Source organism: Bos javanicus, chromosome 2 (genome assembly GCF_032452875.1).
Source record: "Bos javanicus breed banteng chromosome 2, ARS-OSU_banteng_1.0, whole genome shotgun sequence".
NCBI lineage: Eukaryota > Metazoa > Chordata > Mammalia > Artiodactyla > Bovidae > Bos > Bos javanicus.
In genome coordinates, this window is record NC_083869.1 from 27,369,195 (window position 1) to 27,396,478 (window position 27,284).

A 27,284-nucleotide genomic window follows, 5' to 3' on the forward strand; every position below is an offset into this window, starting at 1 on the left:
TTTCTTGAGCAGAAACTCTTAAACTTTACTATGCATAGCAATCACCAAGACCCCTTCCTAAAATCATTCAGAAGTTGTGACTCATCCCATGTAGGCAGGAACTCAGAAATCTGCATTTTAAGTTTTTTTTTTTAGCCTAAAACTTCTCATTCCCAACTCAGGGCGTAAGAGTCAGTTTATCCTCAATTTTATTTATTTATTTTGACTGCCCTGCACAACATGTAGAATCTTAGTTTCCCCACCAGGGATCGAACCTGAGGCCGCCTGCAATGGAAATATGGAATCTTAACCACTGGACTACCAGAGAAGTCCAGGAACCTAAATTTTAACAAGCACGCTAGACGTTGTTCTGGGGCCATAAAGGGCTATCAGAAAATACATTTTAAAACCATTTCTAATTCTTCCACCCAGAGAGGACCCCTGTTAACATTTTGATGTATTTTAGTCTGTTGAGGTATATATGTATGTGTGATTTTATATTTCTAGTTATCAACGAAATTATTCAAATTGGTATACTGTTTTTTCACTTAACATTGTTCATAAGCAGTTTCCAATGCTATGAGTTTCCAAAACACTGTTTTAATTAATAATCCCTTGTATAGAATGTATTGATTTATTTAGCCATCTTCTTAACATTGGCCACTTGCATTGTTTCTTTCCTTTTATTTCTAATGTATTCGAACGGAAATATGTGTTTTGTTTTTCATTTATTTCCTTAAGATGGATTTCTGGAAAGGAAATTAGGTTCTTCAACCGAGGTTCTAAGAGATAATTAAGCCCTAATGTCCTAAGGCATCTGTTGTCTGCATTGAGTTACCATCTCTCCATTGCATCTAAAGTGGTATTAGTTACCATCATCCTCGGGGAACTGAGAAAACAGCCACTCATGTTATTTTCTGTGTTCTGTGGCTCACATGAGGAACACTGGTTGAGAATGTGAACATTTTTAAGATTCTTCGCACTTATTGCAAATGGATTTCTAAAATAATTCCTCGAGTACATATTACCAGTATCAAACATTTGATTTGTAGTCATTTTTGATAGAGTGGCTATTACTATTTTATTTTGGCCTCATACATTATTTTATTTTACACAGTTTGCAGGATTTTAGTTCCTGACCAGGGACTGAAGCCAGGCCCACATCATTGAGAACACAGAGTCCTAACCACTGGACCACTATGAGATCCTTGAGTGGCTATTATTTTTCAAAATATATTACCGGTTATTTCTGCCAACTGAATTGTTTCTTCTTAGAAGGTAGGAAGTATGGCTTGAACATATAATTATGAAGTGATGACTCATTTTGACATACGATTTGTGGAATTGGTTTCATTTCTTAATATTTGCACTTGAAATTTTATAATATTTTTCACAGTATCTAGTAAACTGCCTTGAGCACAGCTCAGTGAATGTCCTCTGAAAGAATCTGTGAATCCAGTCTGGAGAGTCAGACCTGACAGAGGAAGAACAGCTGGCGAATGGAGGAAAATAACGAAATGGAACAACCCTGGTGGACCCATTTCTATCTCCCACACTTCTAATAAATTCTCTTTTAATTGAGTTCAGCCAACTTTTGTTATATGCCTTCATGAATATCACGTTACTCCTGTCATTTGTAAAGAACAGAGAATAAGAATACACAATGTAATATGTGAATCAAAGACTTGTTGGTATAGACTCAGTATGTACAAGCCAAGGAAATAGTAAGGAAGGGAATCCTTATTGGTTAAGGTGAGGCAGGGATGACTCAACAGGAACATCTCAAGTGGGTCTAGTGGGGTTTGGTTTGGCATTCAGGGGGCAAAGGATAGCTCAAAGCCAGAGGAGAAGTTTAGAACCTAATAGAACTCATGTGGGATAAGAGGAACTGTGTGAACTCAAAGGAGGAGGGAGTAAAGTTCCAGTGTTCTCCAGCATGGTGGTGGCAACAAACCAGGAAACAAAAAAGATGAAAGGAAACCTTTCTTTTCTTTATGGAGATTCTGGCTTCTAGTAGATTCTCCATGTGATTTGGGTTCTTAAAAAAAACCCAAAAACCTAGGGTCTTAAATATTTTTAAAGCTGAGCTGAACGGAGGTTTTTTGAAATATAAGTAAATGTACATCTTGTCACCATCGGGAAGACTTTATATGTGAAGAAGATAATGTCCATGATGTTCCAACGTAAAAGTAGGGACTGCTGAAAGTGGGGTGTGGTGGGAAGAGAAGGTGGAGGAAGACCCTAAAAGGAGAAAAAGACACTAAGAAAAAGGAAGGAGAGACCCAGTAAGAGCCTCTGGTAAGGGTAGTTAGTGACAGCTACATCTAACACACCTTGACGGCCAGCTAGCTGTGACTACACCAGGACGTGTGCACTACATCCTGGCAGCCATACAGTAAGAACCACAATTATCTCCCACTGCTGTGAGGTAGAGAGGAGGATGAGATGGATGGAGACCGAGAGGTTAAATGTTTTTCTTGTAGCCCTTGAAGGGTGCCTAGGAGCAGTGATTTCTCTCCCATACAAAGCCTCCTTGGAAAAAGAAAAACAAAAAACCACAAATGCATAACTTACCTGGAAGCAATTTTCCAGTGTGTTCTCCCATTTCAGTCTGGTAGAACAGCTTGCCACGTTTTTTTGGTAGTAATTTTCATCTTCTTTTGATAACTTCTCAGTTGATTTTTTCAGTTTATTGAGGAGCTAAAGTAAAACATCAGCATCACATATTCAGGAACACATTTATGAAAGCCTTTGGTAATTCCAGAGAAAGAATTACATGCATCCCCATGATGAGTTTCTCATCTCCCAGATAAAGTCACAAACAGTAACAATAGATGACGAAATCAAACATCTTTCTCAGAAAACAGGGATGTCAGAACTGAAAGGAAGCCTCAGGCCCTTTCAATAGGAATCCTTCAATTTTTCTATGAGGAAACCGAGGTCCTTAAATATGATGTGATATGTCTGCTTTCATCAGATGACCTGCTGCTGCTGCTGCTACTAAGTCGCTTCAGTCGTGTCCAACTCTGTGCGACCCCAGAGATGGCAGCCCACCAGACTCCCCCGTCCTTGGGATTCTCCAGGCAAGAACACTGGAGTGGGTTGCCATTTCCTTCTCCAATGCATGAAAGTGAAAAGTGAAAGTGAAGTCACTCAGTCATGTCCGACTCTTAGTGACCCCATGGACTGCAGCCTACCAGGCTCCTCCGTCCATGGGATTTTCCAGGCAAGAGTACTGGAGTGGGGTGCCATTGCCTTCTCCTCATCAGATGAGGGATGAGGCCAAATGACAGGTGAGGAGAAGCAAGTTCAGATCAGGAAGTTGCAACTCCAGACTGTAATCTACTGGTGATTCCTGTACTCTTATTTAGTAAATTCTTTAGTCCTTGGCATTTCTTACTGGCACAGGTAGAGATTTGTACAATTAGATAATTTGTAGAACTAGCATTAGGTCTGGAACATTCTGTCACTTCACTTTCACTATGTAAACTCTGCAGTATAACTCTGGAATCAAACTTCAGGATTAGAGTCCTGGTTCTAACTGCCGGTGAGTTACTTAAACTTCATAAGACACAGTTTTCTCATCTTTGTGATGGGCATAGCGATGCTCCCACTTCATTGTATTGTTTGTTTTCTGGTTTTTTGGGTTTTTTTTGCTTTTGGCCACACTGCATGGCATGGAAAAATCTTAGTTTCCCAACCAGGGATTGAACCTGCTCCCCCTGCACTGGAAGCACAGAGTCTTATCCGCTGAACCACCACAGGGGAATCCCCACTGTGTTGTCTTGAGGAGTCCAGCAGGTGATGCAGGTAAGGGACAAGGCACACTGCTCAAAATTTATCAATAGCATAGCACTCGAAGACAAGTGAGCATTACTATTACTAGTGAAGAGCCTGTGGTTGTTCAGTCACTCAGGTGTATCTGACTCTTTGCGAAGAGCCTGATACATGCCATTGTTCACTGTAAGTTACGGACAGCTTGACAAATGCTTTCCTACATTTGTCGAATGGGAAATCTCGTTTCCCATCAGGGATCCTGATTCCCAGTGATCTGCACCTTGACAAAGAGCCCCCTGGTCAATCACCCAAACTGGCCATTCTGATGGTGAAAATCAAAGTAATACAAAACCCTCTGGACCAGGATAGCTTGAACTGAATTCTCAAAATCTCACATCTTTGGGAAAGGAAGAAGTTGCATTATATGAAGGATTCTTAGACTTTAATATGCCTAGGAAGGACCAGACATTCTTGGAAATTTTCAGGGTCCCACAAGTAGCAATATTGATTCGGTAGTTCTGTAGCAGGATTGGGAAATCTGAATTTTCATTGCCTCCTCAGATGATTCTGATGCAAATGGTCCCCAAATCACAGTTCAGGAGCACCAAGGATCCCTCTGGTTTAAGCAGTTTAAGAGTTTCAAGGATAGAGATAAATGTTTTTAACAACGCCCCTCTTTATGTTTAAGGACATTTTGACTAACATTTCAGTAATGAACATTCATCCAAAATGCTGAATGTTAACACCACTCACTTCATTATTCCAGTTCACATGCTGGCCATTCAACTGTCCCTCAGCTCTGATGTATGGTCTACTCAGGACATGGTTGGTTTTGCACATCAAGTGTAATGAGCCATGTATCTACAGAGACATGAGCTTGTGAATTTTAGCCTAATAATGCTACAGAGAAAAACTTGAATGTGTACCATGCTATACTTGGCCAAGCTATTGTTCTCTGGTTCTTGTTGAGAGTGCCCAGGCCCTAGAAATAAGAATGGAGTCACTTTGGAGGTGACAACTCACGTTTATCATCCTGCACTATATAGCTATTGACTGGAAGTTTCTGCTCAGCAAACTTACAGCAAATAACCCCAAACAGATACAGAAGAAAGGAGACTCATATATTCTAATTCAAGAAAATTTTCGAAACTTTTCTTAAATTTGTCAGATTAAATACTTTTTCTTTGCTCTTTTCTTTCTCTTGGAACAAACATCTCATGCATTCATTCATTCATCAACATTTCTTGACGCCACAACTGTGTCATGTACTAGACACTGGGAGTAGATAAAGGAATAGATAGGCTCCTTTTCTAGTCGGGAAAAGGACCAACACAGACCATCGCTATTCCGTGTGATAGATCCCAGGATGAGAGAAGTAGTCAGGTATCACAGAGTGACCCCTGTGTGAATAAACCTAAAATGAAAGTAGGAATTTGTTAGGCAAAATAGCATGACATGATATCAAAAACATATTTTTGGTGAGGTTGGAGCACACAGTTTGAGAGGAAGAACAGCAAGTGAAAGTGCTGAAGAGTTAGGCCAGAATCAAGTCAGACTCAAAGAGCCACATAGAGGAGTTGTTCTTTATTCTGAGGTCACCTGAGTGTATTTTCAGGCTTTTTAAAGGAGAATGACACACTCAGATTCAAGTTCCAGAAAAGTGAGCCTGGCTTGTATATGGAATAGATAAGGAGACGCAACACTGAAAGCCAAGACACCAGTCTGTCAATTGGAGTAACCCAAGTAGTGAAGACAGTGGCCTGGGAGACAGCAGTGGCTGTGGAGAGAAATATGTGCAGATAAATTCAAGAGCATTTAGGTTAGGACTTAGAATTGGGAGGATATGGTGGATGGTAATATTCAAAGATATAAAAAACAGAGGCATAAAAAATACTTTTGGTAGAGGGAAGAGATGGTTTTGATTTTGGATATTGAGTTTTTTTGAAGTGCCAGAGTTCAGTTTAGAAACTGTTTGGTTTGGAGATATAAACTGGGGTATCGTCAGCAGAGACAGAGTAGATGGAGCCTTGAGAAAATATTGTCGAGTACCTGTTGTTATTGAGCACTTGATATTGAGAGTACTGTGTCAGACTCGAGATACAAGCCAAATAAAACAGGATGAGGCCCAGGAGGGATATCATCAGACACAGCAATATGGACAGTTCAGGCAGAACAAGGGAAGTCCATAAAGGAGCTTAAGAAAAAACTGACAGGGAAACCAAAAGAGTAAGATTTGCTGAGGTTGAGAATATTTCTAAAAGGGGAAATTCAATGCTGATTAACGCTTCTAAGAAATTAAATAAAGTCAGAACTGGAAAGCACCCACTAGCTTTAGCAACAAGGACCACTTTGTATTTAAGGTAAGAACATTCCTAGCAAATTGGTGGGGAAATCTTGGTTGTTGCTTTGAGAAGTGAACAGATGAGGAAGTGGAGACAGAGCACAATGAATCTTATTGTAAAAAGAAAGAGGGACTTCCCTGGTGGTCCAGTGGTTAAGACTCTGAGCTTCCATTGCAGGAGGCATGGGTTCAATCCCTGGGCAGGGGTGGGGACTAAGATCCCACATGCTGCACAGCACAGGCAAAAAGTAAAAACATAAATAAATAAAGAGATGATATGTGGACAGGAACAGGACTATGGTCATGGAGGGTGTCTCCCTGACTCTCTCTACTCTCCCAAGATAGAGGGAAGTTGAGAAGGCTGGTGGGAAGCAACTCTTAGAGAGGAATCTGTCTGAGATCCAGGAGAGAAGGGACTAATCAAGGGAAGGGTCACTGAGAGGAGGCGGGGATGGGAGTCATAACACAGGATGGAAAACTGGCCTGTCCCACTGCACTTCAGTAGGCAGGTGGCCATGCTGACCGCTGTGTTCTCTGTGACGCTGTAGGTGAGATGGTCTGCCGAGAGTGGATGATGGAGACTGAGTAGTGAGAGGAGTGAAGATGTAGATCAGCTTCTGGGGAGAGTAAGGATTGCTGAGCAGGAAAGCAAGAAGCACCAAACCAGGCCAGGCCAGGTAGGAGGAGATCATGGGCAGGACTCTGTGAGAGGCAAAGATGAACGCCACCTTAGGTGTTTAGCCTTGGGACTAAAAATGAGAAAGCTACCAGATAAAGTGATGAAGGCGGTAGGGGTCTGTGATGTAATGATAGCTAAGGGCTATAGTTAACAGGACCAGCTGGAGAAAGGTAGGGGGAGGATCACAGACTTCTGTCTCCCAGGAAATCGGCTAATGAGGGAAGGAAGCAGAAATTCAACACTTAGCTGCCCATGTTTTTCCCTTTGTTATTCCCTGACGTCAATGAAGAATAGCTTCTAATGAGGGCCCTGAATGCCTACAGCAGGGTCCCAGAGCTTAGGTTTTTAACCTACTTTGGTTTTGCCTCCTTCTTGGAAGCTGTCTCATTATTTAATCCTTGTTATTATGATCATTTCAAACTGTGAAGCTTGACACCAAGAACCTTGTAAAATCTTGCTAACAATGAATTTAAGTTTTTCAGCTAATAGTTTCTCAGGTGAGATAGAGTTACTCGGTGATGACAATTCTTGTCTTCTTTTAAGGATGTTTTGGGTTGCAGTGTGTGGCCTGCATTTTCGTAGAGGGAGCCCATCTTTAGGGGAAGATATTGACTATTTCAGAGGTTTCCAGTCTGGGACACACACCACAAGGGGTGTGTAAGATAATTAGTATCCCAATAATATTTGTGTTCATTTATGCATAAAAAGAGTATTCAAGCTTGCTCTTATTCAATATATGAATTGATACTGGTGCCCACGCATGGACAGTTGAAGATTCTGAAGTTTTCTGGAGGGAGAGTGGAAATTTTACAACATGAGATGCTGATGTGGGTCCTTACACACATTTCTTCACTCAGTATCTACGTACATGTGTCCGTCATAAGGAGTCTGGATCATATGGATTTGCAGATGTATTATCTAGCTTTATTTATTTATTAATTTATATTTTTGGTCTCACCACTCAGCATTTGGAATCTTAGTTCCCTGACCAGGGATTGAACACGAGTCCTCTGCAGTGGAAGCTCGAAGTCTTAACCACTGAATTGCCAGGGAAGTCCTCATCTAGCTTCAGTTAGGTTCATACACAAAATTGACACATGCTTTATGCAGATTTCTGCTGTGAAGCTATAGACTGATGTTAACAATGCAAGCACAAGAAAGCCACAGGAAATACTAATACAAATGCAAGAAAGCCACAGGAAAACGTCAGAGCTCCTGCTTTCTCTTGCTCTGGATGACGGCTGGATCATCACCGGTGTGAAAAGGTGAAAACTGGCATAATCTAATGAGAGCTGATAAGAAGCTGACCAAAAACTTGACATAAGAGGACATACTAGAAATACGAATTTATATTTCACTGGGGTTAAGGCTGAACCTTGTCCCACATGTATATTTTATTTGTGTATGTCATTGAATGACTATATGAAGTCATCATGATCAACTAATCACTGAAAATATTATTTCATTTTTACCACATGCTTCAAATATTTCTACTTTTTTATGTTTTATAAGGTTTGTAACAATATAATATAAAAGTATATATAGGATATACAGGATAGGTAAAGTACATTATATATTATGCATATGTATATCTTATTTATTTGGGGTATGAGCTTATTTGGGGTGTTTAATAGGGATCCTTATCAAAAACATTGGACACTGGTTTGCTTTGTCATCTGTTGATAATACCTTTCAAAAATATGTGGAGACCAGGAATAACTTTGGATCCCATCTCATACTCTGCCACACTACAGCTCTGCAGAGACCCCATACAGACGTGGAGTCAGCCAATTCTCCTGTGTTCACAGCTAACGGCAGGAAGCCCATCCATCTCTAAGCCACATGCATTCAGCTGTCCATGAGATGTTACCTTCTGCTTCTCCTTCTCCGTTGTAATCTGCTTGGAGCTTTCTACAAGATGGAAAAGTGCTTCATGTTTCTTGGTGCTAACCATCAATTTCTTCTTGGCCTAGAGTCAAAAACATACAAGAAAAGCAAAGAAGGATCAGAAACTGGTGTCAAGAGAGAAACTCTTCTGTTCTGGAACAAGTTATATTCACGAGCTAGCTTGAATGATTGTGTATTTTTAGTTCTTCATTTCTGCCCTCACCCCAAAATCTGCTAAAACACCACAGTGGCTAATATTTTTCCTTGAGAACCATTGTATATTTTTTCATTGCATTGAGTTCATTCAAGAGGGACATATATTTTGTTAAATCATTGAAGACTAAGTCTACAAACCATAATTGAGGTCATTTTAAGATGTTCTCCTAAAACTTAGAGCAAAAGGGAAATTTTGCTCCCTGATCCCCTGGCTTGAGAGCTGGGCACCTGCCTGACATCCTGTGAATTGCCCTGAATTTGCAGCAGGCAGGTGGAGGGAGGAGTTGGGAAGGAAGAGCATTTAAAGTCCCCCTCCTCTGCTGATGCCTCCAACCTCGGCATGGATTATAATTTAAGTGATTGTTCTCTGTTGCATACAGACCCAGCTCGGGATGTTCCAGAGATAAATCAATAGAATCTGGTTTGAGTTGGATTCAGCCTGTTCAGGAACAGGGTCGATTGAAAAGGCTGTATGGTGTTTCACCTCAAGTTGCAAGGCCTGTAAAACCAGATAATGAAGGGGAAAATCTACATCTCTCTTTCCCTAGGAAGTCAGAGGCAAAGCCTTCTGAATGTCTCTAAACACGCGAAACCTCTATAAAAGGGAATTCGAGGAACAAGCAGCCTAGAGAGCCTGCCTCCCCCCACCTTCTGTTGGTCACATGCCTGCTGATAAACGAGAGCAGGAGGCAAGGACATTTGGTCCTTTAAGGCTTTTCCCTTGCATCTCCAAAACAGACTATGCTTCATTACTGAATGAAGACATGCTGAATCCCTTGAATTGTAACTGGAGAGAAAATTATTATAGCACAAGCATCTTATGTTCTCTAATTTCTCTGTCAATCTTCATAAAAATAAAATCGTTTTACTTAGAAAAATTACTTGGTGGAAACTGGGAAATAAGGGTTTTTTGTTGTTGTTCCTGAAAGCAGTGACAGCTACTGAAAATGGTTTCTCTTCCCATCTATTATATCAAATTTTCCATGAAAGCTGAATATTTAAGAATGAATTCTTTAAAAACAAACTGTTTGAGAAAGCTCATAAATCAAGAGCAAACTTGGAAACAAATGACTGGACACTGTTTATGGGATGTTCACATATTTACTATAAAAGTGGTTCTCATGAGCATCTTTTTACCGGGACTACTATTGTCAGTATATAAATTCACTTTTCTCAAACATTTATAAATAATGTCCTTGACTTAAGGAGCCCTCAATTCCAGCAGCAGCTTCAGAGGCAACATTGAGGGCTGAAATGGGGCCCCCAGTTTCTGAAGGTGTCTCCCCTTATTTGGCACTCATGAGTGTCTACTTGAGAAAGAAGGATCTTTTGGGGCACCAGTACTTTAGAGATGAAAAAGGAGAATTTCAACTTTGGGAGTCCAGGTCTTCTCAAAGGGGATCATTGGGTTTTCTCAGCAGATTCCCTCTGCCCTGGCTTCTAGTCTTTCCCACTCAAAATGAATTCCTTCTAAACTAGATTGTTCTAGAATAATCTTCTGTACATACATATGAGCACCATCTGTGATTCTCTCTGCTTACGACCATATAACAATGCCCTAAATTCTCACATCAGATCATAACTTCTCTCCTTAGAAGTCATTCACTATTTCCTGCACACATGTTCTTAATATCTAGCTAGTATACTTTAAATTACATGAAACAAGGACTGTGTCTTAGTGCAACGTGCTGCACAAGAAGCGGGTCATACATATTCATGGAATCAATACAGGCATTCCCCTTTACACAGCTTTACCCATCCCTCAACCATGCTCCTCTCACTGGAGAAACAGGTCACAAATGACTTTCTATAAAAGACAAGACCAAAACTCAGTATTCATATCATGCCCCAAGTTACAAATTATACAGAGAGGCAGTCAATGTAGGTAATGGTTAAGGTCAGTAACCTGGAGCCCAGGTTACTTGGTTCAACTATTAACCAGTTTTGTAACCTTAGAAGATTATTAACCTCTGTGTCTACATTTCCCCACCCATCTATAAAATGGGACAACACGTAGTCATATACCACATTGGCTGGTTTTTGTGATGATTCAATACATAAATATATATAGCACTTGACATACAATAAAAGCTACTTATTAGCTATAAATGAAAGCCATATTTGGAGTTTTGCTTCTCTACAGATTTAGTTGAAAGATTTGTTGTTGTTGTTTAGTCATTAAATTGTGTTAGTCTCTTGCAACCCCATAGACTGTACCCCTCCAGGCTCCGCTTTCCATGGGATTTCCATGGACATATCTATATAATAACTCGGATGAGGAAACATTCTTCTCTTCAGTTAGCACTTACAAATACTGACACGAAAATGCATGGGACTTCCCTTGTGGCTCAGATGGGAAAGAATCCTCCTGCAATGCTGGAGACCCAGGTTCGATATCTGGGATGGGAAGATCCCCTGGAGAAGGGAATGGCAATCCACTCCAGTAGCCTTGCTTAGAGAATTCCATGGATACAGGAGCCTGGCAGGCTACAGCCCATGGGGTTGCAAAGAGTCTGACGTGATTAAACATTTTCACTTCAGAAAAAAAAAAAAAAGATCACATTTGTGCAAATGCCAAAAGCTTCAATCCTCAATATTGAGTTTACACAAATGACATTTGTGTATACTTGCCTTAATTTGTTGATTCCAGTTGCTAATGACAAGATTTGCTGTCTTCTCAACTTCGTTTTCAAGCTATCAAGGGGGAAAAAGGGAAAAAAAAATCTTGCTGTCTTCTTGTTGAGTCATGGTGCTGGCTTATTAATTATAGTATAATGTATCATAAGCAATAGAAATGTAAAAACCTTACAGTGGACATATTTCCTGAGAAAGTAGCCAACTCTCTTTTCCTCGGGTCAAGAATCTTATCACAGGATTTAGTATGAATGCATTTGGTTGGTAAGATAATCATTTCTAATATTTAGTTATATTAAAAAAAAACCATAAATGGGCACAATCTGTGTGGAGTGGAGGAGGAACTTGTGTAACCTGATATCACGTCCCATCCTATCACTTCCTTTTCTGCTTCATTCTGTGCAGCCCACACTTTAACACCCTGAGAAATGGTAAAAGTCCTTCAGCGGTAACTTAGCTAAGTGTCTTATAATTTCTGAAGTGAATACTGCTTTAATTTTAAAGAGATTGAATCCTTCATCATAATTAACTTTTTCTCCTACTTTACAATAGCCAGTGGAACAGTAATAAAGCCGATGAAAATGGACCTAGGCAGCCTCGTAAGGAGACCAGATTTAAGTGAGGGCAAAACCTTTTACCTGAACCATAGACCTTTCCTCTAAACCCTTAGACCAGCCATCACTCAACCACATTGAGATCTAGCAACACTGTACTTTTATTTTTTCTTACCAGTTCATTAAACTTGGATTATGTGTTTTATTGTAACAAATATGATTAAAATAATTTTATGCATTGTGCCACTTTTGACTTTCTGTGGCTGAAATGCAGATCGAGTTCACTTAAAAAATTCAAATCTTTTGTGAGAAAATGTGATAGGGTGATTGGGGTGCAATGTTGTTTAGTCACTCAGTCGTGTCTGACTCTTTGCGACCCCATGTAGCCCACCAGGCTCCTCTAGAGGTCCATGGGATCTCCCAGGCAAGGATACTGCAATGGGGTGCCATTTCCTTCTCCAGGGGATCTTCTAAACCCAGGGACTGAACCTCTGCCTCTTGAATTGGCAGGTGACTTCTTTACCACTAAGCCACCAGGGAAGCCCAGGGGTGCAATAGGGATGGGCAAATATGAAACAATTACAAACTGAACCAGCAGTGTGGGGACAATGATATTAATTATCTAAAGCAATGGGATAAGAATCATAGCACTGTGTCTGATTTAGTAAGTACTAAGGAAATTCTGGTGATTATCATATTATTATGTGGTATGAAAATATTTTGTAATTAATGAAATATAGACTAGTGTTTGATTTCTATTATGATGATTTGCAAAGGCAGAAGATTATATTACTTTCTGGTAACTACTGTAAACTGCCCCATCATCCTAGCCCTAAGGAGGGCATCCATTCTAGTAAAAATACATGGATGTTCACCCAACATTGATTCCATTTCCTGACTTAGTTTCATAAGTTCAAATAAGAATTTTTCAGTATCATTTCTCTTCCATCAGGGCTTTCATAAATCCCCTCATCCTACGGACTTACCACCTTTAAGACTGGCTTTCTCTGGCTGTGGTCACTTAAAACTCCACTTAGCTACTGCCCCTACCTTTTGCAAAGACCTACTACTACTGCTTTGAACTTCTCACCTTACCAGACAGTGACACCATCTCTATTAGAGCTAAGCAGCGTTCATTAAATACCCCTTAATGGCACCCCACTCCAGTACTCTTGCCTGGAAAATCCTGTGGACGGAGGAGCCTGGTAGGCTGCAGTCCATGGGGTCGCTAAGAGTCAGACATGACTGAGCGACTTCACTTTCACTTTTCACTTTCATGCATTGGAGAAGGAAATGGCAACCCACTCCAGTGTTCTTGCCTGGAGAATCCCAGGGATGGGGGAGCCTGGTAGGCTGCCGTCCATAGGGTCACAGAGAGTTGGACACGACTGAAGTGACTTAGCAGTAGCAGCAGTATGTTGCCTGGAAATATATTTTGAAGTACTTACTGACTATATGATGCACAAATAAAAGGAAAAGGAGCGCAAATGAAACTGTTCTGGAAGGAAAAGTACATAGGCCATACAGATGACCAGGTGCCCTGAAAGTATTGTTCATTTTTCTTCAGTTTTAAGGCTATTTGATATCTATAGCAATACCTATTATTGCTTTAACCTAATCCCAAGCTGAAAAGTATAAAAAAGCATTTCCTCTTAAAATTGTGTTTATAATTCTATTTACTAAAGGAATACTTATTTATTGAAAAGCAATGTAAATACAAAAAAATACCAAAAAATTAAATAAAAATAGCCTCTAATTCCACTATCTAGAGATAATCATTCTGGGAAGGTGCATCTAGTTTTTTTCCTATGCATATATACACACATTTATTTTACAAAATTGAAGTTACATTGTTAGATTTGCTCACTTTCTTTTTTAATTTAGCACTATATCCCCATACCATTAAATTCTTCCAAAAGATTTTTAATGGGTACATTCCATTGCTTGAATTTATCCTAATTTATTTTTGGAAGATGAAAATGTTTCCATTTTTTCACAACTATAAACAAGGCTTTAACAAACATCCTTATACATAAATCTTTGGATTTGTGTTTATTTTTATGATAAAATTCCTAAAACTTAGTATCACTTTTCGATTACCTAGCTCTTGAGCCAAAGACAGAAATCTTGCTTTAACAGGGCAGAAAAGAAATATTTTGACTCACTGATTTTCTCTTTTTTTCATGTGCACTCAGGACTTGATGAGCTGGTTTTATTGCTTCCAACTCAATTGCTTTGCCAAGTTTTCTGGAAATAGAACATAAAAGACACACAAGCCTAGTATTAGGATTTATATCTACCTTCCAAATCATTTTCTGAGGAAATAAAATAGTGTATTACAGCATATCTACTCAGTGCAAGTTTGCACGGGAGTATTTGTAGTACGCCCGCTTTAAATATTTATGACTCCCTTTGGGGTTGGAGCAAGGCTGGGCTGTGAGTACTCACTGATGCAGGTCCCCTGCAGACTTCATGCCCTCTGAGACCCAGGCCCAGGCACTGACAAGACAGCTGGAGGGAAAAACAAGGGAGGACAAGTGTGGGTGTCATTTTCCCAGGAGTCCCAGAAATAAAGCATCCCATCTGATTTCTGCATTTGGCAATTGCACTCATATCCCTAATACTGTTTCAATTTCTCCATGGGATTAAAGCCAACATATTTATTTGCACTGTAATCATTACATGATCTGCTTTTTCCCAGTCATTTTCATTCCAATTTCCATTTCATGTCTGTAAAGTATTAGGGAAATAAAGTAAGCAAGGATAAGAAGGCATTTAGAACAGGTGAGAGAGAGCATGCCAGAGGTAGAAGACCCTTAAAGACAGTCTTTTCAGGCTCTTCATTTTACAGATGAACCACCGGAGGCTCAGAGAAGTTAAGTGATGGATGACTTCAGAACCCTGCTCATTCATTCCCTGTGTGCTCCTCTTGCGGTTGGGGTATAGTTCAGATTCCCTGCTGGCCTTTAGGAACACAGCTCAGATACTCCATAGTCTTGTGAACAGTATCTCAATTTAACAAAAGGCTTGCTCTGCCCTGACCCAAGTAGCACAAAGAGAGAACCAAGAAATATGAAGCTATTTTTCTCCTATGTATAGTTGGCCGTCAAATAGCAAGCCCATTGTATTGATAAACCGAAGGGATACAGCCAGTGTAGGCTTTGATGGAAAGGAGAGGACAGATCGGTGCCCCTACTGAGAGCAAGATGGCACAGAGATTTTGCCTCCAAATGACTTGGGCTGCACCTGGCAGCCGCAGAATGGGAGAACTAGATCAAAGGATGTCAGAGTTTCTATGCATCCAAAGCCAGGCACAAAACCAGGCATAAGAGAGGACCTACTGTATGCTCCCAATTATAGGAAAGTCCAGAAAAGACAAAATAATCTAGATCGAAAAAAAAGCAGATCAATGTTACCTTGGGACTGTCTTGGGGAAAGGACTGTAAACAGGTACAAGGCATCTTTTAGTGTGATAAAAATAGGTATATTTTGATTTTGGTAGAGGCTGCATGGTGTATACTTATAACAAAATTGATCAAAATATATACTTAAAATGTGTGCTTATTATTGCATGTAAATTAAATCTCAGTTGAGTTTTTTGGGTTTTTTTTTTTTTTTTTGGTCTGTTTGTTTTGCAAGAAATCTTAGTACACTTTCAGGAAGAGAATCTGACTTTTGCCCCTAGGAGGAGCAGGGCAGCAGAGCAGGAACGTGAAGGCATTGACCTCAGAGGGTCTGTGTCTGAATCTACAAGCCCCCCTTTGTGCCCTGCTTGACCTTGGAAGAACTCAGTTTCTCTGACCCTCACTTAATTGGTCTTTGAGAAAAGAAATAATTTGGGTTATTATACAAGTACCTCACAGAAATTATATGAGGTAGGTTTTATTTCCATCTTAAATACACTACACACTGAGAGGGAAGATATGGACTTTTCAGGTGGCACAGTGGTAAAGAATCCACCTGCCACTGCAAGAGACTCAGGTTCAGTCTCTGGGTGGGGAAGATCCCCTGGACGAGAAAATGGCAACCCACTCCAGTATTCTTGCCTGGGAAATCCCATGGACAGAGGAGCCTGGCGGGCTACAGTCCATAGGGTCGCAAAGAGTCAGACTCAACTTAGGGACTGAGCACGAAATTCCTAATTCACCCAGACGGTAGGTGATAGAGCCAGAATTAAAACCTGGGCAATCTGAAAAAGTCCATTTATATTCAACCAGGGCGCTCTACTAGTTCCTCTGCAGGCTGAAACTGTTAGTCACTCAGTCATGTCCAGCTGTTTGCGACTCCATGGACTGCAACCTACCAGGCTCCTCTGTCTATGGACTTCTCCAGGCAAGACACTGGAGTGGGTTGCCATTCTCAACTCCAGGGGATCTTCCTGACCTAGGGAGTGAACCCAGGTCTCCTGCATTACAGGAAGATTCTTTACCATCTGAGCCACCAGGAACGCCCCAGGCTACTAAAATACTATCCTAAAAATCAGGCTCAAAGTCAGAGCGATTTCAGAGCCACTATTTGCTGTTATAGGATGATGCCTAAGGAGGAGTAGGAATGTTCCACAAGGCTTCTATTTTTTTCTTTCCCTCTTTCTTTTACCATCAGAAGGGGTCTTTGCAATGACACTGCCATTGGGTGACATCTGCAAACAATAGTCAAATCTTTGTAACAAATTATCACTAATGGACTGTTTTATAAGAATACCAATATCTTTCCTCTCTTCCCCGAGAGAAGTAATTGACTTCATTTTCAACTGAATTAAAAAAAACTTGTGAACCAACATTTTTTTCAGCACCTGATGTGTTAATGTATTTACATACATTATCTCATTTAATATGCACTCCTGTACCCACCCTCCCCACACACACAAAGGAGCATGTCCTGTTACTCCATATAACACAAGAGGAAATCAAGGGAGGCCAGGTTATTTGTTGAAAGTCATAAAATTGAGATAAAGCGGGATACCCACTTCAGGACTTCAAGACCTACCGACTTAACAACTCTGTTTCCTAAGTTAGTATCATCACCAAGGCCTTTTCTGAATATGATCTTACGCCTCACAATGACACAGGATGAATTCAATTCTGAAATTGATTATCTGTGTCACACGTTTCTTAAACTCTCCAAGCTTTAAGTCCTTGTGTGTAAATAGGGATCATAAAAAGACTTCTCAGAGATTGTCGTGAGGATTAAAATAAGTGTAGCAAATCTAGAAAAGCATTTAACGCAGTGTCTGGCACACAGTAAGTGCCCAAGAACTGGAAACCAGGCTTGATGCTCTGGACCTGCCACCTTCATAAAAGGAAGCTGGAACTGAACATATGTTGGAGGAAACAGACAGAACAGGCTCCATCTTGAAAGCAGGACTCCACCTTGGGCCGGACTGTGGACTTTGAGCTATGTGCCCAGTATGTACAGAAACAACAAACCAACTGGAAAACCAGAACCGCCCCCACCATGGAAGAGCCCCAGGGCTCGTAGGTAGGCTCTCCATCACCTAAAAGAATACCCTAATTATCTGTGTAACCGAATAGAATCAGAAATTCTATTATGCTTATTGGGGTATGACCACAGGCCTATTGATAATTGTCCACAGTTAGCTACCGAGGCTTAAGGCATACGAATCACGGGTTTAAGGCATACAAATCACAGGTTAACTTTGATTGTATTCTTCTTGTCCTTTATTCAGACTAGTTTCAGAGACTTTGGGGAGGTGGGTTTGAGCATGTACACTTAGGGTATATAAGGTTTTCACAAAAACTGGTCGGGGTTCTTGGTTAAGAGGAGACTCTACCTTGGGCCTGCTGGTGTAATAAACTGCACTCCACTATCTGCACTATCCTTGTGAGTGAGTCTGTTTTCAGGAATGCGTGGCCACAACAATGTCACTTTTTAAAAATTATTTTTAAGAGTGATTTTTGCCTTACCTCTTCCATGTACTTACTTTTTCTTTGCGCTCTGTAATGTTTTGCTTAGCTTGGTTGCCAGTTTCTGAAGTCCTTTGGCATAATTAATCTCCAGATTTGCCCTGTTAGCAAAGGGAGAGTTGTTGGATAGAATACAATGACTGGAAATCAAGAAAAACACAAATACACACACAAAGATTTGAAGGAGGACTCAGGCTGATAATGTAAAGCATAAGGAAATGATTTGTCTACTAGAAGGATTCTCCTGTCCTAGGCGTAACCCTTAAGGATATCCAGGAGAGTCCTAAAAAGGGAGAGAAGTTTTAATTTAACCTTCTTGTACAGTAGCATTATGGGTTGGATTGTGTTCCTGAAAGGTTGTTGCTAAACCACAAAAGACGCGGGGATTCTTGGCCTCCGGAGGAGAAGAATTCAATCGGGGGCCAGAGACAAGGCTTGATTGCTTATTATTTTGTGTAATAAAGTTTTATTAAAGTATAAAAGAGATAGAGAAAGCTTCTGACAAAGACATCAGAAGGGAGCAGAAAGAGTGCTCCCCTGATAGTCTTTAGCTGGATATTATATAGCTACTAGCAGTCCACTAATTAAAGAAAGGAAATGTCTCAAAACTCAGAGAATGGTACCAGGCCCCTCATCCACAAGATGCATTTTGAGATAATCTTGGCACCAGGTGAGTCATCCTGGGCCATAAAACGATTGACATGAATCTTGAAGAAGGGCAGATTTCCATACAACTATATAGTTCCATTAACCCAGATTAGGAGAACAATGTTTGAGTATAACATACTGGTTTGTCTGAGCCTTTAGGCAGAACTGACTTGAAGACTGAGTCTGGGGTGAATACATAGTTCATTAACAAAGCTTAAGACAAACATTTCCATAAGAAAAATGCATTGGTTAGCTCAAGGTTTGAGAAAAGTTAAGCTCAGGTGGAACCAGGTGTCATAAAGGCAACACAGAATTTTAAGAGAAACCTCTTTTTAAATTTGTATAGAGAAGGGGGAAAAAATGCAACACTAGTTTGTTTCCTTCTGCCATTAAGAGAGAGAAAAAAATGTCTGACACTTGCAGTTTATCTCCTCCGTTTGGAGACCCCTGGCCTTCCTGCTTGTTACCCTCTCATGCTTAAGTCCTAACCCTTTTGTCTGTGAATATGACCTTATTTGAAAATTGAATCTTTGTAAATGATTAAGTTCAGATGTAGTCACTGGGATGAGCTAGAACTCAATATGGATGTGTCCTAATGAAAGGAAGAAATTTGGGCATAGACACACACAGACACACACACGGAGAATGCTGTGTAAAGATGAAGAGGCAGAGAGCTGGATGATGAGTTGCAAGCTAAGGATCCTGAAGGTTAAACGCCAGCAGACCAGAGAAGCTAGGAGAGAGGCATGGAACAGATCTTCCCTATAGTCCCTGGAAGGAACCAACCTGGCCGACGCATTGATCTCAGACTTCCAGCCTCCAGGACTGTGACACAATAATGTTTCTATAGTTTAAGCTACAATAAGTGACAGTAAGACTGGAAGTTTAGTTACCCAGTCTGTGGTGCCTTGCTATGGCAGTCCTTGCAAACTATTCCAACTACGCTCCTACTTATCCTGAGACATAAGAACCGTCAGACTAACTCTAGACTATAATAGCTGGTAATAAGATAATAATGGAATTAACCAAACAGTAACTTTCTAGTTGGGGCTTCCCTGCTGTCTCAGTAATAAAGCATCCGCCTGCTGATGGAGGAGACTCGGGTTCTATTCCTGGGTGCGGAAGTTCCCCGGAAGAGGAAATGGCAATCCACTCCAGTATTCTTGCCTGGAAAACTCCATGGACATAGGAGCCTGGCAGGCTAGAGTCCATGGTGTCCCAAAAGAGTTGGACATGACTTAGCCACTAAACAACAGCATGCTTCCTAATGGGCCAACACGGGATTTAGAAGATGAATTCCCATGAGTTTGTATGCAAGACAAGACCCATTAGGGAATCTGGGCGTGCCCCTCAAAAGAAATAGTTCTTTGGGATAGACTGAATCACTCTCATCTTAAACTGATTTTTCCATGTCCCATTCTAGGCCCATCTATAACTAAAATGAAGACACATTTTTATTCATCTCCTCACTTTTCAATGAAAATAATAAAAATGTAAGAAATTAAGTTGAATTTATACTGTGTTTTTCATCTTACTATAGACCAGAGAGTCTTTATTACATATTTTTCAGTCTTTCAATTCTATTTTTATTATAAAACATCTTTAAAAATTATTTATGACTCCATTTCATTTGGGGAACAATCTCAGGACTCTCCAGTAATTAACTTAATACTTGGATGTTCTCACACAAATTAGACTCAGTGTTATGGACCAAAGAAGGAAAGACAGTTCTATTTTGTAAGTGAAATCCAGATATCATAGGCTATGAACCTGTTGCTAAATTTCTATTCATTTTTCTTCATTAATACAGCTGTGTGCCAAGTTATTCAGGATGTATGTTAAGGCCTAGGTGCAGAAAACACCCATTTGGTAGCAGGCCTTGTTCAAGAATAAGAAAAGGTTAAGACAAATATTTTTAAATAATGAAGATGATAAAGAAATAACTCATAGTGTTTTAAAAAAGATTTCTCTGCTCTTGGAATAAGTTCTGACTGATGGAGAGAGAGAGTCCTGGTTGGCAGCAAGCTCAAAGAGACCACCACCCTCAATGAACTTGAATGTTCTAGAATCCCAGGAGAGGCTGTCACTCAGCAAAGTGGCTTTGCTGCTAAGTCGCTTCAGTCGTGTCCGACTCTGTGCGACCCCATAGAGGGCAGCCCACCAGGCTCCCCCGTCCCTGGGATTCTCCAGGCAAGAATACTGGAGTGGGTTGCCATTTCCTTCTCCAGTGAGTGACTTTAGAAAACTTTAAAAGGAAGTAATCAGACTTTCCTTAAGGGGTTTTATGATAATTAAGGTGTGGCAATCACCTAAATAGAGGCTCAAAGACTCTATTTCTATTGATTTCTATTGACCTGCACCACCTGGCCCCTGGCCCTCTTTCTGATTTCTTCTCCTGTCATCCCCTCGTTCACCATACCCTTGTTCAGTAGCCTTATGTCATCCTGCCTCAGGGTCTTTGCACATGTTGTGGCCTCTGCCAGGTAGTTGGTCTACTACATAACCCCATGGCATTCTCCTTCCTGTCAATTTCAACCAGTCTTGTGCAAACATCACTGCCTCAGAGGCCTATTGAAAACAGCATTCTTGTAAGTATCCCCTACAGCTTTATTTATGCCCTAGCATTTATCACTATCTTACATCACATAATTTTTTAGTGTGCTTCTATGAACATCTCTAGTGTGTAAGCTCCATCAGGGTCAGGATTTTGTATTACTCATTGCTATATCTCTAGGCTTAGAACAGTGCTTGGCATGTTATTGGTACTCAGCATGTATTTCTTGAATGAATGAATAGACTTCCTATCAGGTCTTGGTTAGAATTTTTAACCAGTCTCCACTACAAGTCTGTTCTCATTTCACTACTTTTGAAAACTTTAAACTGCTGAATTATTTAAATTAAGTCCCACACATTTGAACTGTGCTCAGCTCTGACATCAGTGTACACGACTCTCTAGCACTTGCAACAGCTAGACACATAAACCCTCTCCTAACCCATCCTAACCAGAGGAATCTTTAGGCGTTTCATTTCTAGCATTCCTTTCTTGCTTGGAAGCCACACATAGAACATTAAAAGTGATGATGCATTTGTTGAGCTCAGATAGTGATAGACACTGAATGAGTTCTTAATAAATATTAATTTTTCTAATATTGTTAGGGAAGCACACTGATTGAAACCACCCACCCTGGCCAGGCACCATAGTAACCATTTGCATGAGTTGTTTTATGACAGAAGAGGTTCTGGTAAGGAACATGGAACTAATAAACCTCCACCAACCAGAAGAGATCGGGAAAGGTCAAAAGGAGACACCACATGTCCGACCACCTCCCAGAATCCTCCTCTCTGGCATCCATCTTGGCTGAACAAAGCATGCGCCACCAGGAAGGACTCTGAGTCAGAATGACTGGCTAAAGACAACCCGGAAACTAACCCCATCACTGTAAAACCTGAGACTGCAAGCCACGTGGCAGAGCTGTTCTCCTGGGTTTCCTTACCCTCCTGCTCTCCGGCCAGGTGCCGTTTCTCAATAAAATCTCTTGCTTTGTCAGCACATGTGTCTCCTTGGACAATTCATTTCCGAGTGTTAGACAAGAGCCCAGTTTCAGGCCCTGGAAGGGGTCCCCTTTCCTGCAACAATATGATTATGAGTATGTATCCAAAAGAATTTCCAAACATTCAGAACACCCCAAATATACAGAGACAGAGAGGTGTGGGGGAAAGAAGGCACAATTTTCTCATCCACAGCTCCAGAACCATCCTGAATGGCTCCCCCAGGAAAGGGAATGCTGTCAGGCACAGGCTCTTCCTCAGAATTCAGTTTCACTTTTACACAGTTCTTGCAGGTTGTATAAGATAGCTCAGAGGCTAAGCAGAAATAAAAAAAGACGATGTCAAGAGTGTGAAGCATGGTGTTCCTTTACATCCTTAACCCTTTCTGATTCACCTGCAGGGTCGGGGGGAGAGGGGGCGGAATGGGCTTTGGTGGCAAGAAAGGAGAGGGTCCTGTTCACTTTGAACTGATGGGCTCTTCTGTTTTGAGCTCCGTGTCTCTGCTGGCTTTCTCTCATGAACGGTAGGAAATCAGCCTAGAGAGACCCAATTACCACACAGCATCTCTTGCTTTGGAAGGCTTCTCTTTACATACAATTATCTTAGAAATCTACAGGAAGTGGATTTGTAGTTTTATAGGTTGGTATACAGCTTAAAAATTCTTGTAATCCTGCCCATGAGGTTTGTGTCCAAACAGTGCAGTCTCTCCTGACAAATTTGTGACATGCTGATGAGGCTTGACCTGTGTTTTGTCTACACAGAAACTAGTGACTCCGGCATTTATTATACAACATGACAGGCAACATTCTAAGTGCTTCAGGTATGTTTCCTTATAACCTGCAATCACTGCCATCAGGAAGGCACACTGACTCTACCCATTTCATGGAGGGGAACGCTGAGGCACAGAGAGTTTAGTCAGTAACTTGCCCTGCTGGAGGTCACTCATGAAGAAGTGACAGCTGGGATGCAAACCCAGGTGGTCTGGCTCAAGAACCCGCCTGCCCAGCCCTCCACTCTTCTGCCTCTGAAACTGGAGAATTACAGGGGAGTCAGAAGCAAATGCTTTTCAAAATTGACACTGCCTCTCTCTCTGCCTTTAACTGCAGTGTTCTGATTCACCACAACTCGTGAGGCTTAGCAGGTAGAAATGGGATCACAGCAGCCTAGGAGAAGACAGAATGAGCTTCCTGGGGCTTCTTCCAAAGGCATCTGTGCAGTTCGTTGTAAGGCGCTTTCCTGGATGAGGAGGGGGAGGTCTTGAGGGTCTAGAAAAGTGGGGGAGGAGGGGTTCTGATATCACACGTCACCAAGGTAGCCCTCTGAGGCCAGACTGAGCTGGACACAGCCTCTCTGAGCAGCACAATTGTGCCCTTTGTCTCTCTGCCTTCAATACTCTAATGGTAGCCCTACTACATAAATATATTCGTTTCCCTGGTGGCTCAGATGGTAAGGAATCTGCCTGCGATGCAGGAGACCCAGATTCGATCCCAGGGTTGGGGAGATCTCCTGGGGAAGGAAATGCCAACCTAATTCATTATTCTTGCCTGGAGCATTTCATGGACAGAAGAGTCCAAAGAATTGAACATGACTTAGAGACTTAAACCACCACAATACATAAATACTACATATATTTCATATTTAACACCAACATTCAGAACTTCCCTGGTGGCTCAGATGGTAAAGCGTCTGTCTACAATGTGGGAGACCTGGGTTCGATCCCTGGGTTGGGAAGATTCCCTGGAGAAGGAAACGGCAATCCACTCCAGTACTATTGCCTGGAAAATCCCATGGACAGATGAGCCTGGTAGGCTACAGCCCATGGGGTCGCAAAGAGTCATCAACCAAGTGAAATAGGTTGCAGTTATTTCCTCTTGCATTTTAACACTAATGACCATTTCAGAATCCCCAGCAGATCACCCTACATGTCAGAAGGTAAGGAAATGAGAAAGTGGGAAGGATGAACTTGTGTACAGGAGGGGAACATGTTGCTAGGCTCCTTTTCTGGTGAGTTTGCTTACAACTGAAAAGCTCTCTGGCCTCTGAACCTAAATGGCTTTATCTTAGCAGAGGTTAATGGGTAAATTCCTCCCCAGAGAAAAATCACTCTAAAAAGCCACATTCCAACTGGTAAGTGTGGAGAGAGCTGTCATTGTTATAGGTTAGAATGCTTGCAAATTGAAACAAACACCGCCATGTGGCTCATCTGTTTAGGGTCCCATGAAGCAGAATATACATCCTTTCCGAATTCCTGCTAAAAAGAAATGAATGGACAGAGTCAGAAAGGGACATGTTTTCCCAAGGCAGACATGGCAATGCGCACCCCCAGCCACACTGGTTTCTTCTAAGGCATGTGCTTTAATATGGCTCCTAGTCTAGAAGACACCACATGTGAAGAAAGTCAACAGAGGCAGAGTTAACCTCAAATTGAGACATGGACTTTTCCCCCCTCATTAAAATAATTGGAAACTAGTTTATAAGAACATTGAGCTAATGTTCTAGCCCTACAGCTACTGTATCTAATAGGAGTTGAGATTCTCTCTCCAAGCAATTGTCTTGGCACATGTGAAATTGATGATGTATCTTTTTGGATGGGTAATTCAATCTTGGAATATTCCAGTGAGTCTTAATAATCCCTGACCAGGGAAATGGCATGCACTGACTTTTAATCCAGTTATATTCTAATTTCCTCTCAGCATGTGGAGGCAGGTCAACACATTTTCATTAGCAATAATGAAGATCAACCAATAAGTCAAAGACTAACATTTGTCTTAGATTTGAAAATAAATCATATTTAAAAAAACATGAGAGACAGAAAATATGTGGTATCAGATTCAATATTTTAGACAGGGCACAAATTAAATTGTAAGACTATAAGTGACCAGGTAATCAATTTTCGAGTGCTCTACTCTAAGAAAATTAAGATGATAAAAAGAGATTAAAAATGAAAACTGTAGCTGCTTCTGTGTCTATGAGGAATCGGTTAAAATTGAACGAAGGCTCTCTCAAGACTGAAAACAGCAGGTGACAACCCTCCCCCCTTTATTATGAATTAAGAAGAAATTTTAGTCTGAAACTCTTTGCAATATCACACCCCCATTCCTGGCCTCCTGCTTTCTATCAGCAACAGCTTCTTGGGACCTGATATGCTGACATGTTCCACACAAGCTTTATCAGTTTGCCATTTGAAAGACAGAGGCAAGCTCATACAAATAGGCTGTATATAAAAGTTAATAACAATTTGAAAATTGAAAGACATTTTTACACAGGTACTACTTTTTGAGCAGTGGGATTCTCTGGCTAGCCAACCATACCCACTTCATCATTATTCCTTTGCCTTTATTCTGGTTCCTGAGAACAGTGTCTAAAAGGAGAACTAGGAAGATGAGACTTGGAGGTCACGCTGCTTGGGTGTCCAGTCTGGGAGTTTCACTGAGTCTCTGCTTGCTTCTGGCCCAGGGGATGCACAGCTAAGGTTGGTCTAGCACCTCAGATCCTCTGTGTCTTAATTCTTGAACTGAGTGAGTTTATGTGGGTGGGGAGAGGGAGCTTTGTTGTGGGGGAAGTCAGGTGAAATAGATAAGAAAGGCAGTTTTTAAAACTTTTCAACTGGAAAGCAAAATGTTATACAGAATCCCACCATATTATATAGATGCTGTGTTCTGAGTAAGTGGGAACAGGAATGAAAAAGGGTGCTGAGTCCCGCCCATTAATTTCTTCCTACCTGCTAAAGTGACCCCTGAGAGCTTTCCACAGACCCCTTTGCTACCAGGTACAAAAGCCACTGGGCTTGATGACCACAGGTGTCCCTTACCATAGAAAACCCTAATACGTTGTGAAGGGAACTGGATCACACCCATAGCTGTGCCCCAAACGGCCTGCCCACTTGGAAGATGCCCTCACGCCATGCCTGTGTAGATCTGAGTAGAAATTACAATATGCCACCTTTTCCATACCCCCATCTGTAAGTTAGGGGTGGGCTAGAGTATTCACATAGTGCATTGGATTGTGAGACTTTAAGTAAGAGAAACCAAAGATAAGATGCATTTAACGCACATCTCTTCTATGATTTTATTATTCACTTCTAGCTTTTGTTCAAAATACTCTATCTAAGTACATTTCTTTGACACACTCATTTATTACTCCTTGTAAAGAGCATAACTTAAACTTCTAAAAAGTTGTGAGGTTGTGAGTGCCTAAAGGCACAGAATCACTCACGAGAATACATTTATTCCCTCAGTGAGCATCCAATGAATGCCTACTCTGTGCAAGTCATGTGGGATACAAAGACCCTTAAGGAGTTCAGCGTCCAGTAGTGGAGACAGACAAGTGAACAGAAAGGCAGTACTGCCATAGCAGAGATAAATACTAGTGGAGTCTTGACCAGGAGGCCAACCAGAGTGGGATGACTGAATTCTGAAGAATGCATTGAGTGGAAGCTGGCAGTGAAGGTAGAAGTGCCTCCTGGGCAGAGGATACAGCATGTACAACTGCCAGGACCCATGATGGCAGGTAGGAGGGGTGGGGAGGTGATTGCAAGTGGTTCCACAAGCAGCGACCATAAGTAAGATGGAGAGATGTGATCTGAAAGATGTGATCTTAGAGATGTGATCTTTAAGCTGATCTTAAAGTTCCTTCTATGAAATACTACAAAGGCTGAATTTTATACTAAAGGTCATGGAAACTTCTGAAGGGTCTTAAACAGGGTCCTGACCACAAAGTGAAAGATGTCTTAGATGCTCCCTAGTTGAGGCAACTTGCTTGGGTGAGAAAAATTAGATCCTCTGAAGGGACACAGCTCTGAGCCCAGGTACCAGACATGAAGGTTGAGAGTGAATTAAATTTCTACTTTCACAATGCCCCTCAGCCAGGTGCCTTCATGCAGTGTACAAACTGCCCAGCAGCAGGGCAGTACCCCCAGGCAGAGGACAGGTTAAGAGTGCTCTGCCAGAACAATGGCAGAGGCCATGAAATGAAAACAAAGCTAGAGGAGCAGAGGTGTTTGGAAGAGAGAATTATAAGGACTTGGTCATGAGTTGAGACAGCAGAGGAGCTTCCCTGGTGGCTCACACAGTTAAGAATCTGCCTGAAATGCAGAA

General features: G+C 41.2%; 1 protein-coding gene across 4 annotated transcripts in view; it reads right to left on the minus strand.

The window, feature by feature from the left end:
• The window catches only part of NOSTRIN (nitric oxide synthase trafficking), a 64,620-nt gene that overhangs the window by 22,684 nt on the left and 14,652 nt on the right, over positions 1–27,284 (minus strand). For 2 of the 4 annotated variants that reach the window (XM_061436048.1, XM_061436039.1), the window contains exons 3-8: positions 18,009–18,092; positions 14,516–14,578; positions 14,233–14,314; positions 11,511–11,573; positions 8,647–8,745; positions 2,554–2,679 (exon numbers count right to left, since the gene is read on the minus strand). In XM_061436048.1, the coding sequence (XP_061292032.1) occupies positions 2,554–2,679; positions 8,647–8,745; positions 11,511–11,573; positions 14,233–14,314; positions 14,516–14,578; positions 18,009–18,092 (517 nt within the window). The remainder of the gene's footprint in view (positions 1–2,553; positions 2,680–8,646; positions 8,746–11,510; positions 11,574–14,232; positions 14,315–14,515; positions 14,579–18,008; positions 18,093–27,284) is intronic. The other 2 variants (XM_061436057.1, XM_061436065.1) reach the window with 2 other exon arrangements.